The sequence below is a fragment of the Camelina sativa genome, chromosome 10 (assembly GCF_030686135.1).
Source record: "Camelina sativa cultivar CO46 ecotype springtype chromosome 10, ASM3068613v1".
In the NCBI taxonomy this organism is placed as follows: domain Eukaryota; kingdom Viridiplantae; phylum Streptophyta; class Magnoliopsida; order Brassicales; family Brassicaceae; genus Camelina; species Camelina sativa.
The window spans coordinates 20,706,476-20,722,524 of NC_141889.1; the positions used below are offsets into that span (position 1 = coordinate 20,706,476).

At 32.5% G+C, this 16,049-nt stretch overlaps 2 protein-coding genes across 2 annotated transcripts; one reads left to right on the forward strand and one right to left on the reverse strand.

Moving 5' to 3' along the window:
• The first annotated feature begins 2,625 nt into the window (after nt 1–2,625).
• On the forward strand, nt 2,626–6,657 carry LOC104719305 (uncharacterized). The gene is made up of 8 exons (XM_010437199.3): nt 2,626–2,867; nt 3,367–3,390; nt 3,681–3,786; nt 3,881–3,949; nt 4,434–4,927; nt 5,397–5,661; nt 5,926–6,134; nt 6,240–6,657. Exons 1-8 carry the CDS (start codon nt 2,863–2,865, stop codon nt 6,304–6,306), a joined length of 1,239 nt encoding a protein of 412 aa, XP_010435501.2. The 5' UTR covers nt 2,626–2,862; the 3' UTR covers nt 6,307–6,657.
• On the reverse strand, nt 6,643–8,163 carry LOC104719307 (zinc knuckle (CCHC-type) family protein). Its single transcript, XM_087469802.1, has 5 exons — nt 8,026–8,163; nt 7,779–7,941; nt 7,574–7,690; nt 7,231–7,476; nt 6,643–7,115 (listed from the first exon to the last, which is right to left on the reverse strand). Exons 2-5 carry the CDS (start codon nt 7,881–7,883, stop codon nt 7,089–7,091), a joined length of 495 nt encoding a protein of 164 aa, XP_087325928.1. The 5' UTR covers nt 7,884–7,941; nt 8,026–8,163; the 3' UTR covers nt 6,643–7,088.
• Between the last annotated feature and the right edge of the window lie 7,886 nt (nt 8,164–16,049).

Below are 16,049 nucleotides of genomic sequence, written 5' to 3' on the forward strand. Positions count from 1 at the left end.
CGTACTAGTTTGCATAAAAAGTTTCAAAAAAATTCTATATTCCAACATATCTCTTTTAAATATTACAAAAGGCATAGTTAATACACAAGTTTTTGTTTTGTTTTTTTTTGTAATTTTATCTACTTCTACAATACACTCGACAATATTATTATCAACGTAAAGATTACCATCGAGATGATCACACTCATATTGGAGAATCCTTGCTTGCCAACCTGAAACATTCACTTCAATCCGCTTTCTATGATGATGATTGTAGCCTGTTACAGCTTACGGTTCAACAAGTATGCGGAACTCTGAACTCGTAGTCTCTTAGGATTTACATGGTTGTCGTTTTGGTCTCGGTGAGAGTATTATCATCCATTTGGTCATTCATTTCTTAAAAGTTTAAAATACATCTCTGTTGGGCCTATTACCGATCTTTCGGCCCATCCTCTTTAGCCCAAATAGCTATCTAGGGGTGTCAATCGAGCTGGCCTGGCCCAAAACCCGTAAAGTCCGTATATGTTTGAGCCTGGTCCGACCCGGCCCAAAATATTTCCGAACCTATATTTCAAAGCCCGAGCCCGACCCTAACAAGGTTGCAGGCTTTTTCGAGATTATCTTACGGATCAATAATTCAAACTTATAAGTCTTAAAAATCAGTGTTTAAAGATGTACAGTAAAACAAATCAATCAATTTTTTTAATAACTCATCTATATTCACTACAACCAACTTAATTTAAAAGAAAATGTTTAAAACTAAATAAAATTTTCTACTATAACCAAGCAAAACAATATATAATTATATAAAATATCATAGATAAAAATTTTTAAAATATAATGTAAGGTTATTAAATAAATATGAAAACTAGGATTAGAGTTTTAAATTTTATTTACAAAAAAATATTAATCAAATATTGCAATAAAATAAAAATGTTAACAAAAAGGTATAAATATATTTGATAAAAGGCTTTTCAAGCTGGCCCGAACCTAGTCGGGCTAAGCCCGAAAAACCATAGTTAAGCCCAAAAGGCCCGATTTTTTCTGGACGTATATGTTTATGCCCGAGCCCAATTGTTTTCAGGAAGAGACCGGAAAAGCTTGCAGGCTTTAGACCCTAATTGACATACCTAGCCATGTGTTGTCGAGTTAACAACATTTGATTCAAAAAACACACATTTCCAGAAAATAATTTAAAGAAAATATAGTACTGCAAAATACGTTGATGGTCGCCCTTGGCGTTCGACATTAACCGATCAAACCGATCAAACACAAACAATTTTTTCGGTTATCGAAGCAAACCGAAGAGATTAAGTGTAACCGTTCGGCGCAATTGATTTGGGGAATCGGTTTTCGGTTCGGTTCGGTAATCGGACCGATTAGTGTATTAGATTCTACAACCATATATAAGCCTAACCCTAATTCTTTAACTCTATCTCTTCTTCTTCCTCTCTGCGTCCTGCGATTCTGAGAGAGAAACTTCACCAGTTCATCTTGTTCTCCTTCTTCTCCGATCTAATCAATAATCATCATCATATATCTTCTCGTTTATCAATTCATCATCTACTACATCCTCTTTCATTCTCTCAAATCTCAGTCGTGATTAAGATATATCATTTTCAGATTTAACCTTTAACCATAAGATTCTTAAGGGTAAGCTCTTATTCTTTCTCCTTATTTGATTATTCGTTTGACTATTTGCTCTGTAAGCTCTTCCTATGTCTTGATAACATCAATTTAGAGAACTCTAGGGTTAAAGTTTGAACTTCGAATTCAGAGATTATTCATTATGCTTTTGGGTTTGTTACTTTGTTTAGGGTACTATTGTTGTGTTTGTCTTCCTCGTTGTTGTAATACCTAAAATGTTGTTCTTTGTTGTTTAATGATTTTATTTTTATTGGTTTATGTAATCGATTTTCATGTAGTTTTGATGATGGCAGGTGAAAAATGACGCCCAGGAACTTTCGATCTTCGCTGTCATAGCTCGCTGCAGCTGCACATCATCATATCTCTGAAAACCCTAATGGATTTGGGCTTGTAATTTGTTTTCAGATTCATTTAGGTCCATTATCTTAATCCTTTTTTATCTATATTAGGTCCATTATGAATTTGGTGTTTTTTTTTGTTAATGTAGTCCACTAACGTAATTTTTTTGTTTATTCGGTTTAAAATAACCGAACTAGAATAAAATCGGTTTAAATTTGGAATTGATTTAAAATATAATAACTGACCTGAATAAACTGAGTACTGATCGACCCGAACCGAATTTAATTTCGGCTCAATTTAGCAGGATTTTTCAAAAACCGAATTTTCTCAAAACTGAACATACCTACTCGAATAATCCGAACCCGCCGAACGCCTGGGCAACAAGTGACAACTATACAAGTACAACGAATGACGTATAACTTGGGGTCAGCATGTATTTTGTGTTAAACGCTTAAACTGAACCTGTTGGGAGATTATTATTTCTTCGCAATTTTTCCGTGTACCGGCTTTTAAGAAGCCAAACCGGTTACGAACCATTTGGTATAGGTTTTGGGCATTCGGTTATTCAGTGTATAGAACCGAATTTAATTTGTGCTGGTCCGACTCGGTTGGGTTTTTTTAGTTAGTAGTCTCACTGAGTAAGATATTTTTGGGTGATGTGAGAAAGGGGTAAATTCGTCTTTTAGATATTCACGGTGTTATCTCTACTTATAGAGAGAGAGAGCGTCGAGACAGAAGGCTCTTTTTATATACACAGCATTGCCTACTTCAGCTGCTTTTCTGATTTTATCTCTCTCTCTCTCTTCACTCTCAGATACCTTTTTTTTTTTGAGCTTCGAACAAAAAGCTCTCAGATCCACAAGAGTCAAAGGCTCATCTCTTCTTTGATCTTGGTTTATGAGGTAAGATTCCTCACTCCCGCAACATCTCTTTCTTTCCTCGCTCTGTGTAATGGATTTATCTCTTCTCTAATGGCGAGAATCTTGAATTCGTTATTCGGTTATTGTTTTCTTTTTTGGTTTTGATGATTCTATCTTTGGTGGATGAGACTCCATTGCGGGTTGATTGAATTCGATTTAAAGATGCTTTGCGATTTGTGAAATATCGGATTCGCCGCCGATTTGGGTTCTTCTTTAGAATATGTAATTGAATTTGACTGTGTTCGTTTATGAATCAATGTTTTCCGTTCAATGTTAATTTGTGGGAATGGTTCATGTTTGCGAAATGTTTGTGTGTGTGTTTTTTTTTTCGATTTATAGGGTTTCTTATGATTGGAATAACATAGTTTCGTTATCTTTATCATGTTTTTTCTAATAAGGAGTGTTCTCTTTTCTTGCATTTTCACTTGTTTATTTCACCCTGAACAACTTGCTAATCTGTTTCCTTTTGTTTGTCCTGCAGCTCGAAGGAGAAACCCACTCTCGGGTTAGTCATTTCTCTTCTTTTCGAGTTTTTTCATAGGATAAGTTTTTGACTCGTGTGTGTTGTTCTTGTTTGAGCGATCCGGTTGCTGAAGTTGGTTTTTTTTTTTTTTCAACTAGTGAATCTTTTCCTTAAGTTAGAGTTTTAAGTGTTTAAGTTATTAGTTTAACTATTGTGCGGTTTTATTTGTAGTTTTTATCTTTTACTGCTGAGTTTTTAGCATTTTCTTTGTTTGGATAACATGTGTGTCTAAAAGTTGTTCTTATTTATATATTCTTTGTTTGTACGAGCAGAGGTACGCGGATTAAGACCCGCAAACGGAATATTGCTGCTCCTCTGGACCCTGCAGCCTTCTCTGATGCAGTGGTCCAGATTTACCTGGATAATGCTGGTGATCTGGTATGTTTGGTGTTTCCTGTCCAGATTTTGATGTCTTACTTGTTGTTGCATGTGTTTGCTCTATAAACTTATAGCTCTTGTTTGATTGGTTTAGGAACTTGTTGCCAAAAGTATTGAATCATCAGATCTTAATTTCACAAGATATGGTGACATCTTCTTTGAGGTAAGTTTACAAACAAATCTTTGTGGACATTTCCTTGGTGATCTTTTTTTCCGTAAAACCTTTTTCTTACTATGATCTTTAATCTTGACATTGATGGTGTACTCCTATTCCCCTGTTTCCAGTGTCTTGCTAAGCCTAAGAGTAACTTGTGTATTTGATCACATCATGTACGCGTGCATAACAACTTCTTGTCTCTTTGACAAGAGGGACTCATGATAATAGAATCAAACACTGTCTTGTTTTGTGATTCTTATGTCCACTTGTATGGAAGCATATGTGTAAAATCTATTTGTGCCTATGTGTAAAATTTGTTAATGGCGCCTGTAAAGATCTTCCTGGTTTTTTTCTTTTCTTGTTATGGTGGTTCTGTTTTCTTCTATTCATGGGATGTTTGTTTTAAAATTTCTTATGTCTGCTGCTGGTTTTGGTCTGTTTTTTTTTTTTTTTTTTAAATGAGTTTTGATTGAGATAGCTTGTGTTTAAGGTTATATTCATAGGAGGACGCACGCAACCTGGAACAGTGAAATCTGATGAAGGAGAACGCCATACGTACTCTGTAATCGACTGTGAACCCAAGCGGGAAGCCATTTTACCATCTGTAGTCTATATACAGAAAATTCTGCGGAGGAAGCCTTTCCTCATAAAAAACCTTGAAAATGTTACTCGGAGATTCCTGCAGTCACTGGAGCTTTTTGAGGAAAATGAAAGGAAGAAGCTTGCTATCTTCACAGCACTTGCCTTTTCCCAGAAGCTCTCAGGATTACCTCCAGAAACTGTCTTCCAGCCATTACTCAAGGATAATCTCGTTGCCAAAGGGATAGTGCTCACTTTTGTAACAGACTTCTTCAAGGAGTATTTGGTTGAGAACAGTCTTGAAGACTTGATCTCTATTCTGAGGCGTGGCAAGATGGAAGACAACCTTATGGATTTCCTACCACCTGTAAGGCGATCTGCTGAAAGTTTTGCAGAGCATTTCACGTGAGTTTCATTCAGTTATATTACACTCCCTCGTTGGTAACATGTTGATGCTTCTTTAGCTCTGATTGCATGCATTTCCCAAATTTGATTTGTTGAAGTTTATTACATGGCGGAAAAACTGAATGAATATTTAAAATCGGTGTCATTGTCCAGAGTTATTTAGATATGCATGTAAAATTGTACATCATTCTATTTAGCTACCTAACTAAGAAAGTATGAATGATTTTGTTCGTCAGTAACTCCACTATTTTAAATGATCTATTCATTAATCTGACTACTATAGGTCTATAGAAATGTGATTTTGTTTTTCAGCTATCGCAATTAATCTATTCATTTATCAATCATATTGTACAAATGCTGCTGCTAATGCTATACACCACTTTCGTCTGCCTTTTCTGTGTCTGGGATTTTTTTTTTCTGTATTTAGTACAATGAATTGAAATAACATGTTTACCTCTTGGATTTTTAGGAATGAGGGATTGACCGATCTAGTGGAGTACCATTCAAAGAAAATGTTTGAGGTGAAATTGAGGGAAATCAAAACCGTTCTAACAAGCAAGGTCACAGAGGAGGAGAGTAATATAGACGAAGTCATTGAATCTGTGAAGCAACAGATCAAAGATGCTAAGCTGCCTGACATTGAGGTTGTGCGTGTTGTTTGGGATGGTTTAATGGATGCTGTTCAGTGGTCTGGAAAAAATCAGCAGCAAAATGCTAACTCTGTTCTGCGCCAGGTAAGATTCTACGAATAAGAGAACCCAGTCATTCAATTCATACTTATCATGTTATATAAGAGCTTCGTATAGTGTGTTATTCCACAAACCGCATATGAGTTTTGTGCTAATTTTTAGTTGGTTGGTAGTCATGAATAAAAAAGAAGTGGAAGTCGTGAATAAATGAAACCATTAGGGCAAATCGCTTTTGATGTCTTATTAGCCGTAAAATAATATGTGATCCCTCTTACGGTCCCTTTATCTCTTGATTTTTGACCTGTGTAGGTGAAAACATGGGCTCCGCTTCTGAACACCTTCTGCAGCAGCGGAAAGCTAGAGCTGGAACTGATGTACAAAGTTCAAATGCAATGCTACGAGGATGCAAAGCTTATGAAAGTTTTCCCAGAAGTAGTGAGGTCGCTCTATGAACTCGATGTCCTCGCTGAAGACACCATTCTCCACTGGTTCCGTAAAGGTACCAACTCAAAGGGCAGGTATGTACTTAGTTCCATGACATAATATAACGTCACTGGGGAAGCTTTATAGTAAGTTGTAACTAACATATTCATCGTGATGTTTTCTTGTGGTGAATGTCGCAGGCAAACCTTTGTGAAAAGCTTAGAGCCATTTGTGAATTGGCTTGAAGAGGCGGAGGAAGAAGAGTGAGTGATCGATCTATGTTCCTAATAAACAAGCAATGAAGACAATAATAATGGAATTCCGAGTTCTTCTATCTTTCACTTCTGCTTATGATATTTACTGCACTCTGCTTTGTATTTTGGCAATAAGTCCACTTTGAAGTTTATTGTTTCATTTTCAATTTTTTTCTTTGGTTTTGATGACTGTCTGTTTTCCTATATTGTTTTTGGATTCTTTTGCAAACGGATTTAGGCAAAAGCAAAAGCTGTTTTATTTATGGTTTATTCGGTTTTTTACTTTTCCTCAGCACTTTATTGTAATTGTACTGTTTTTTTGGTTTTGGATAAGATGACAGCAACATAAAAACATCAGCAAAAATGAAAAGTTTTTAGAACGCTCAAAAATACTTTTTTTTGGTCAACAGATGGATTTATATTAACATCCAAAGGTCATTACAAAAGAAAAGAGACTGAAGAAAGACGACACAGACAAGAAAAACTACAGCAGCCTACAAAGTTTAGAGAAATAACCACCCAAGAGCTGTTCCAGATGCTACTCCACACACCTTGCTTAAACTGCAATTACAGAATGCAGGATCCCTAAACAATTTCAGAATGCAGGATCCCTAAACAATTTCAGAATGTAGGATCCCTAAATTTATTGAGAGAGAGATATACAAATTGATACTATCTAAACTGGTAAAAGACTTTTTTTTGGTGGTCGGAACTGGAAAAAGACTTAAAGAGTCAATAAAATGACTGGCTTAGTAATTTGGTCGATGCACTGCAATGATAAGTGGAAGTTTCTTATTAGATGCCATATATATTCCATTTATCCTGAAACAAAACAAAGAAAAAAATGGTACTTTAGATAAGTGAATAACATGAGAGAAAGGAAAAGAGGTGAAGAGCTCAAAGAACCCAAATGCAGAGAGAGAGACAGAGTCTATACAAGTGAAGAAATGGGGCATTCACGAGCATAATGTCCTCTTCCTTTACATTTGTAGCATAAACGGCGAGACACTCTGCTCTTTGACTCGCTTATGCTCGATGAAGGATTCGGGCATTCACGTGAGAAATGTCCTTCTTCCCTACTGCCTATGCTAGAAGAATCAGGGCAGTGACACTTAGAATGCCCTTCTCCCGCACACTTAAAGCATGATGGACTGACAGAATCATCGTAGTGTCTACCACATGCCTAGAGATCAAAAATTTATATTGCAAATTCTGAATCCATGTCCTGATATCAACTCTGTTTTAGAGACTCCAACTCAATCAAAATCTCAACAACTTACCAGTCCAGTATGACCCAGTTGACCACATCTGTAGCAAGATAAAGTCCATGACGGTGAATGACAAGGTTCGATACAACAGAGATGGCCTAAGCTTTTACAGACATAGCATTTGATATCCTGGTTAAAGTCCAACTATGTTCATGATCAGTTGCTTCTTTTTGAATGAAAATTTTTAAACAAGAATGAGAAAATAACAAAACTTTACCTTCAAATCTTCCTGAGAGTAGTCATACTTGCACAAGATCATGTCATGTCCAAGTTCTCCACATCTTAAACATACATCTGCTTCTTCATCGTTATGTCTCGGCATGGTGAATGGATCAAAACCCTAAATCAAAGTTTCTAAACCTAGAACTCTGATCGCACGGCTTGATCGGCCAAGGTTTCGAATGATTTGGTTAAGAAGTTCGAAATGCGGTGATGAGATGACTGGTAGGGTTGGGTTAACTTACATACGGCGGAGATGCGGCGAGCGGACGGCGAGGCAACGGCGGCAGACGAGGGCGGCGGCGAGGCTAGGGTTTCTCTCTCGCGGAAACACTCTAATCTCTTGTTTTTTGTTGGTTTTACAATTATACCCCTGAGATAAATTAAATTTCAATAGTGACAAAATAACCCAAATAGGCGGTAAGTGGAGTTTAGTCCAAAGGTTATGAGCTTCCATGATTTTTTCAAAATTTTTTTTTAAATTTTTTTATTTGATTGCGTTTATATATGATATTATTGTGACAATGAATGCAAATGTTTGAATATTAGCTAATATATTAAAGGAAAAGTCGAAATGGCTCATAGCCATTCTCACAAAAATTGACGTCAATTACCTTTAATGAAAAATACTCTTAAAAAAATTTTGGACAAGCTTTTTTTGCCTATTTAGGTTGCTGAAACGCACCACATTCATCCTCAAACTTAAGATTACTAATTTGCCATTAATGAGATTCAGAATTGGACCTTTATATCCTTTAGATTAATTAAAAAAATTAAAAAGAATAATTTTCTTAATTATCTAATCTATATAATCGTCAAAAACGTGATTTCTATAAGTTATAAAACCTTAAAACCTGAAATAATAATGGGCTTAATAGAAATCCTAACCAAATTATACCGACTTCTTTGAAACCCTAAAAATATAGGTTATTCATTAATATAAATAGGTACATCCCTAACCATTCTCCATAATTCGAAATCTTTAAAAAAGAAGAAACCCTAAATTACTCTCATGTTCTCGAATTTATATTTGTCTTATAGTCTTGATGATCTTTTATATGGATTTTTGTATTCGTGTTCGTGTTCTAATTATTCATATCCTTTTTCTGTAATATGTGTTTGGAACGCAAGTTCAAGCATCACCAGAACTTTGTGTATTGTTTCTTTACTAATTGAATAATATTGTATATTTTCTTGAATTATTAAAATATTTGTAAATCAAATTATACTAATCCCTATGTTTCAGGTGAGTTAGTAGATGGTCGTGATCTTAGTTCTGTGTACCCACACAAGAAAATTAGGTATATATTTTTTTTTGTATACCTAAACTAATTTCCTTTATACCTTGATGCTGCTAAATTAAAAGACTCATGTTTATAGTTACAGGAACACTTCGGAAGATGCTACTATTAATGAAAGATGTTTGGTAATTGTAATAGAAAAATATTCTATCATCTTTATTAACATTTATTCATGTGTTTTTGGCTCTAATAATTAAATATAAATCAATAGGTAGAGGTGGCAAAGTCTATCGAATGTTTTTGTTTAGATGAATCCACCAATGTTCATATGCTGAAACTCAGGTATTGTTTAAAATTTTATAAGAAAGATTATTAATATTATACTTTTGATTTAAAAATCATACTAATATTTTGTATTTACTTTTTTATTATTATTATTATTATTTTGTAGAAAGTCTATTATTGGTGCTAATAGTATCTCAAAATCTATGGTATAAACTTAATTTAACTAAATGTTAATGTTCAAAATTACTTAATCTTCTTTTCTCGGATATAGCATAATTTAGATTGATTAATTATTCAGCAGGTGAAATATGCATTGTTAGCAATACGACGTCTTACAACTATTGCTCGGTAGTTGGTTATGTTAAAACAGTAGTAATAATGTTATAACGTTTGTTAAAATTGCTTAATTTGGTATTATCATGGTAACAATTTGTGTCTAAAGGTCACCCTTATATTAAACCTTTTACAAAAACATGACACTAGCGTTTATTCGTAATCTTTAACTCTAACCCTATTATTTGATATTATCTGCAGAGAAGGAATTTATCGCAAAGAATCTAAGTCGTTTCCTTTTTATTTAAGATACACGGTAATTACCGAAATATATTCTAATTAGATTTTATTATATCTAATCTAACATATTTTGTTATTTAAAAACAGACTGCATATGGAAGGAAAAATAATAGGTGTCGTAGCAAATATTCTGGCATGAAGCGAGTAGCAGAACATATTTTAGAGAATAATATGATGAATGTTCTGAGATCTTATAATTGCTGTTTTCTGGATATTGTTTAATATGGATGAATAATTTATGAAATAATAATATTCCTATAAAGTTTAATTTTAAAATAAAGGGTTTATAATGACGTTCTTAAAGTAAATGAGATGAGACATGTTAACAATGAAAATGTGTGTACCGAAGTTACATTAGTAGCAATACAAAAAGCTGAAGTTCTTGCATCATTATATAAATTTCAATATATCGTAAGATTGTATATTTAAATACCGAAATTGTATATATGAATGATAGAAGTAAAAGAATCAAGTACCCGTATTAAATATATGAAAATAGTTTATATATAACTTCTTCAGTCTGAATTTATTAAAATCTAATAATAATTATTTTTTGATGGAATATTAAAATTTATTATTTTTATGTTATGTTAAGCAGGGTGGATAAACTTAAGAAGTATTCCATATTCAAAACAGAACAGAATAAAGTTTAATATCACAATTAATGTAAAAATGGAAAATATATATACGCATTAAAAGTCGTAATGATAAACATTAAGAAATTTACATTATCTCTAAAATAAATGGAAGTGTAATAAAGATATTTATGTCTGGAGATCTATACAAAATATTTTTTTAAAAATGGTAAACATATATTCTTATATATCACTTATCAAAAAAAAAGTAAATATCTTTTATATATAAAATTACATGTATATATACGTCTATTCGACTCTTTTGACATTCAACCTAAAATAACGAAGAAAACAAGAAACAGAACACTATGGTTAGGTATAGCCTTTTCGATGATGTTTCGCGTTTGAATTCATCGAAATATGAATGGAAAATACGTGTGAAAGTTTTGTGTTTGTGGGAAGAAAAAGGTCCATGTTTGGAGATGGTCTTATCTGATATTAAGGTATTTACTTTATTCTAATAATTAGCTCATTATGTATTCCAAAAATAAAGCGTATATGTAGTTATATCTGAAAGTTTTGATTTGCAAGCGTTGAGCATATTATTTTGACATATAAAATCATATTATGTGACAATATTAATACTATATGTTATTAGGGTGTAAAGGTCCAATGTTCCTTTCGTGGAGATGTTTATGATCGTTGTGTCTCCAAGTTCAACGTTGGTGATTGGCTCGATTTCGAAGAAGTTAAGGTTGTTGAGCAGAATGGTTCATGTTTAGCTACCACACATCGTTACAAAATTGTTATTTTGTATAATACCACAATCAAAGAGAATTCAATTGTTGGGGAAGATTTCTATGATTTCGTCGATTTAAAACTCATTAATGATGGTACACAATGTGAAGATTACTTAGTTGGTGAGTAGTTTTTTTAGATATTATAAAATTAATTTCAATTATTATTAGTAAATATTTGTATTTGAACTAACTTTTTTTTTATACAGACGTCATCGGTGAGGTTGTCAATGTTGGGGAATTCAGCTGTAATTTCAGGAAATTACAAAAAAAAAAGACGAGATCAATAAGTCTGAAAATCATGAGAAAGCTGATGATGCATCACAAAGTGACAATATTCGTATGTTGTTTAAGTATTGTACTCGATTTGATTTTGAAAAAAAGAAAAACGCATCTTACCATGATCACTCAGAAACAGATTGTACAGTCTTTGAAGAATCTGATGACGACAGTAATGTTGGAGATCAAGACGATTCTGATTATATACAAGAAGGAAGTGACGAAGAAGATGATGTTTCTTATGATGTAATGGATGAAGAATATGATGATATTGATGAAGAAACCGATTATGAGGTCGAATACCATTCAGATGATAGTGATAACGATGATCATAATGGGGATAGATATATTCAAGATTTAGATGAGGATGAAGATAACGTTGAGATGCAAAGTTCTGAAAATCTTGCAATAAATTGCAGAGCAGAAGATAACTCTATTAACCACAAAATATCTTTTGATCTACATGATTTCAGGTGAATTAAAACTCTTATTATATATATATATTATACGAAATTATGATCTTGAATTATATTGAAGCATAAGGTTTTGATTCTTGACATTTTAGTGGAACCCTAATAAGGTGTGAGTAATTCGAAAGATCGGCTGCAAAATTCTACGATACTTATAAATCTTACCGGGGTGATCACTTAATTTGTGTTATTCGATGGGGTGTTATTGAAGTTTTCTAAGGTATACATTTAATTTGATGATATTTATTGCTCAATATTTTTGAACAAATATTAAAGTATTATTTATGTTCTAATTTTACAGGAAAAAGAAGTATATCTTCTACAGTTTGTACGGAAATAATACTCAATCCGCAAATTCCAGATGAGTCGAAAATGATGAAATTGTAAGATTATCATCTCTGTTCATGTTATATATATAAAATGAAAACATTGTAAAAATTCGTTTATAATTTTTTTTCATGTATACCTATGAACTAAATTATAGGAGACCAAGGAAGAGGACTCGCAAATAGAAGACTGACGACTTCTTATTTTGTTTTTGCTTACTATGGATTTTATGGGGTTTTAATATTTTATATTCAAATGATATATGGATTCTAATTTTTTAATTTAAATAGATAACTGTTTGAATTTCTTTACATATATCTAAGGTTAAATTATTCATAATATTATTCTTTTATCATTATCTTGATAAAAATATCTACATATTAAATACTTAGGAAAAAATGTAAAGACAAAGACTTTGAAGTTTCCAATAAAGTTCAGCAAAAATCGTAACAAATATATGAAAGACCAATGCATGTTGATAAAAAAATGTTAGCATGCAAGTTGATAAATGCAAAGATAGACATGCAATTTGAAATTTGAAATTTGAAATTTTAAAAATAAAACATTGATCATTCTTATCGAACAGAGACACATGCAGCTTTCCCTGTGTAGACCACGGGTTTTTATACAATCCACACAAATCTAGAAATCTGATTCTTATAATCCTTATCTTCTTTAGTTTATGAATATTTGAACTACAGATCAGTTACTGTAATATTTGAACTTCTCTCTCAAACTTCTTCTTGCTTCTAAAAACTCGAAAAAAGGAAAAAATTCCCAAACAGGATGGTGTTGTACGTAAAAGATCTGAATCCGACCTTACGTAACCCGGAAGTTGCTGTGAAAATTTTAAGAGAGTGGCCAACTCATTTTATTCAAGGACATCCTTTTTATCAAAGTTTGATTTTGGTAGACGAGTGGGTAGTTTTTCTTCTTCTTCCCAATTTTCCGTAATTATTTTCAAATACCAAATGAGATATACAACAAAAATAAAACAATTGAATGCTAAATTGTGTTTCTATTATAGGGAAATAGGATTAATGCCAAGATAGTTGCGGATCTTTATGTATCAAAATACTATGGAAAAATCAAGGAAGGGGAATGGTACGAGATTACTGGATATTTAGTGATTGATCGTTAACAATCATTCAGGAACTCAAACCATCCGTTTAAGATCCTGATCCATGATAAAACAAAAATGATCCCAACATGTCCGCGAAGTACTGACAATTTTATCCTTTGTTATGATGCATTGAGAATGAATAATTCGCACCTGACGAGAAGAACCGCTGTGTAGGTAAGTTTTTATATTCAACTAAACTTAAAAAATCCGTCCTTATGTGATGATATTCTATTTTAAAGATGATGACTTCTTTTGTTTTTTATATTGTTGTTTTTTTGTTGGAATTTTATTTTTTGTTAGATGTCATGGGAATGCTAAAACACGTAAACGAGTCTCATACAATTGATTTTCTTGAACATCAAAATGGGTACATTTCAGAAAATGAAGTTGTGACATTCACTATCCTTGAACACAAGTAAGATAATTTTCGAAACTTTCGATATCCTCAAATTTTGATATATTTACTGGTTGTTTAACTTATAAACAATCAATTTTTTCAAAGTGGCCTAGAGATTGAATGTGTTGCTGTTGGTTCGGTTTGTTATGCATTTCTCGAGAAACGGAAAAAAATAATGTCTTCCCCTACCTTCACTGATCAACCAATAATGTGTACTCTTCAATTTTGGAGGATCTCTGTTTACGAAGGTACTGTTAAATAGTCTTATAAACCACTTGAAACTATCATTTTCTTACTTAATTTCTACTTTGCTAGGAATCCAATGTTTGATGTCTCAGTTACGATGTTCGAAGGTCATTCTTGAAGATGAAATTGATGGATTTAATACTGGCGATATGTTGTAATGTTATTAGTCAAATAAATTGAATAAATTTAGTATGAACATAATTATACGGGAATTATAAATCTGAGTTATTCGAATTTTACAGGCGCTGGCTAGAAGTCAATTCCAGTGATGAAGACAATGAAGATGAAGATTGAGATTGTGGTTCAAGCAGCTGGCTATAGTTCTACTTCTCAATATTTCTTATTATGTTCACTTTGCTATTGTTGATTTAGACTTTAAAATAACTATTTGTAGAATTTTGAACATGAAATTTTCGTCTTAAATTATGTTTGGATTTTTTTTTTTTTTTTTTTTTTTTGGACCACACGTTAAATTTAGTATCACTATTTTACTTATACATCTTTATTAAAAAGTTTGGTTTTACTAATACATATGTATTTTACTAATACATCTAATTGAGCTTAAAGAGAATCGAAGGTTATTATTGGTTAATTTAGATGGGCAATGCCTTAAGTTACGCCAATATGAAAGCCTTCGCTGGTCTTTAAACAAATATTTAAGCATTCTACGTCTCCTCATTATTTTCTGACCTTTTGTTATCCCCTCTCAACAAAGGCCAGAACGTCTATTATCATACATATCCTTTTGGTAAGATCTCAATCGATAGTTAATAAACTTTTCGTATCTTGAATTCTTGGTTTGGAAGTTTAAACCTTTTCAACAAATATTTTTGCAGAAATCGTGATGGAAGGTGGAATTTCTAGGAAAAGAAAAGGGCTCATGTCAGATTTCGAATGGGAAGATGGAGCAATCGAGAAGGTTAAACAAGCGTTCCAAAAATCGAGAGATGTGGTACTAAAGGAAACGACGAGACGTATCACCGCGATACTTGATATGTTGAAAGATTATATCAAGAAAAAGGAAGAATCTATAGGCCTAATCTGTCAACTTGAGACAGTCGATGCTCAAATCTCGCTAATGAATGATATCTTGGAGGGGCGAATCGACTTAATTGCAGAGCGTAACAGGTTAGAAGACGTTAGGGTTGTTATTGAGAAAGATGTCAAAGATTTTATTGTTCCTAATATTGATTGGGAAAAACTTCATGTTCCTTTTAATGGTTAACAATGTTAGAGTTTAAACTTATGCGTTTAAAGATTTTTTTAAAAAAAAATTATATTATTTGTCAGAAATTACCAGGGTATTTATTTATTATTCTAAAAACTAAGAGTTCGTTAAAACGATACTATAAATTAGAGATATTGACATGTATACAAAATTTAATTAGAAATATATAAAAGCTTTTAATCAATAATCGGAACAAAAAAATCCGGAATTAGATATTTTATAGAAGTATTCATGGTGATATAGTTTCTATATACATTGAATGAAATACCTATAAAAATATTTTAAACTTATTTAAATCGTGTTTTTCTAGAAAGTAATAGGAAATCTAATAATATATTCCGTGATAAGTGTAAATGTATAGATACCATTTAAGTTTATCCAATGATAAAGAAATTTGGAGTTTTGATGAAATCGTAAAATGAAAAAATTCCAAAAATTAACTATATTATATTATATATATTTACGTTAATATAATTTAGAAGTCATGATCGTAGTTTTCGCCTTTTGAGAACATGGCAAACCGTCTATCCAATGCTATCAAAAAAAGATACCAGAAGAGAGACTATTTTTATGATGTTGACGACCTAAACCCCTTCATTCATGAGTGGAAAATTGACGTCAAAATACTGAGGAAGTTTGAGTGCCGTTATCCTTTTTTCAGATCAACAGACTTGATTGTTGTTGATGATAAGGTATATTTGCAGTATACATTGCGTTTTTTATAAATT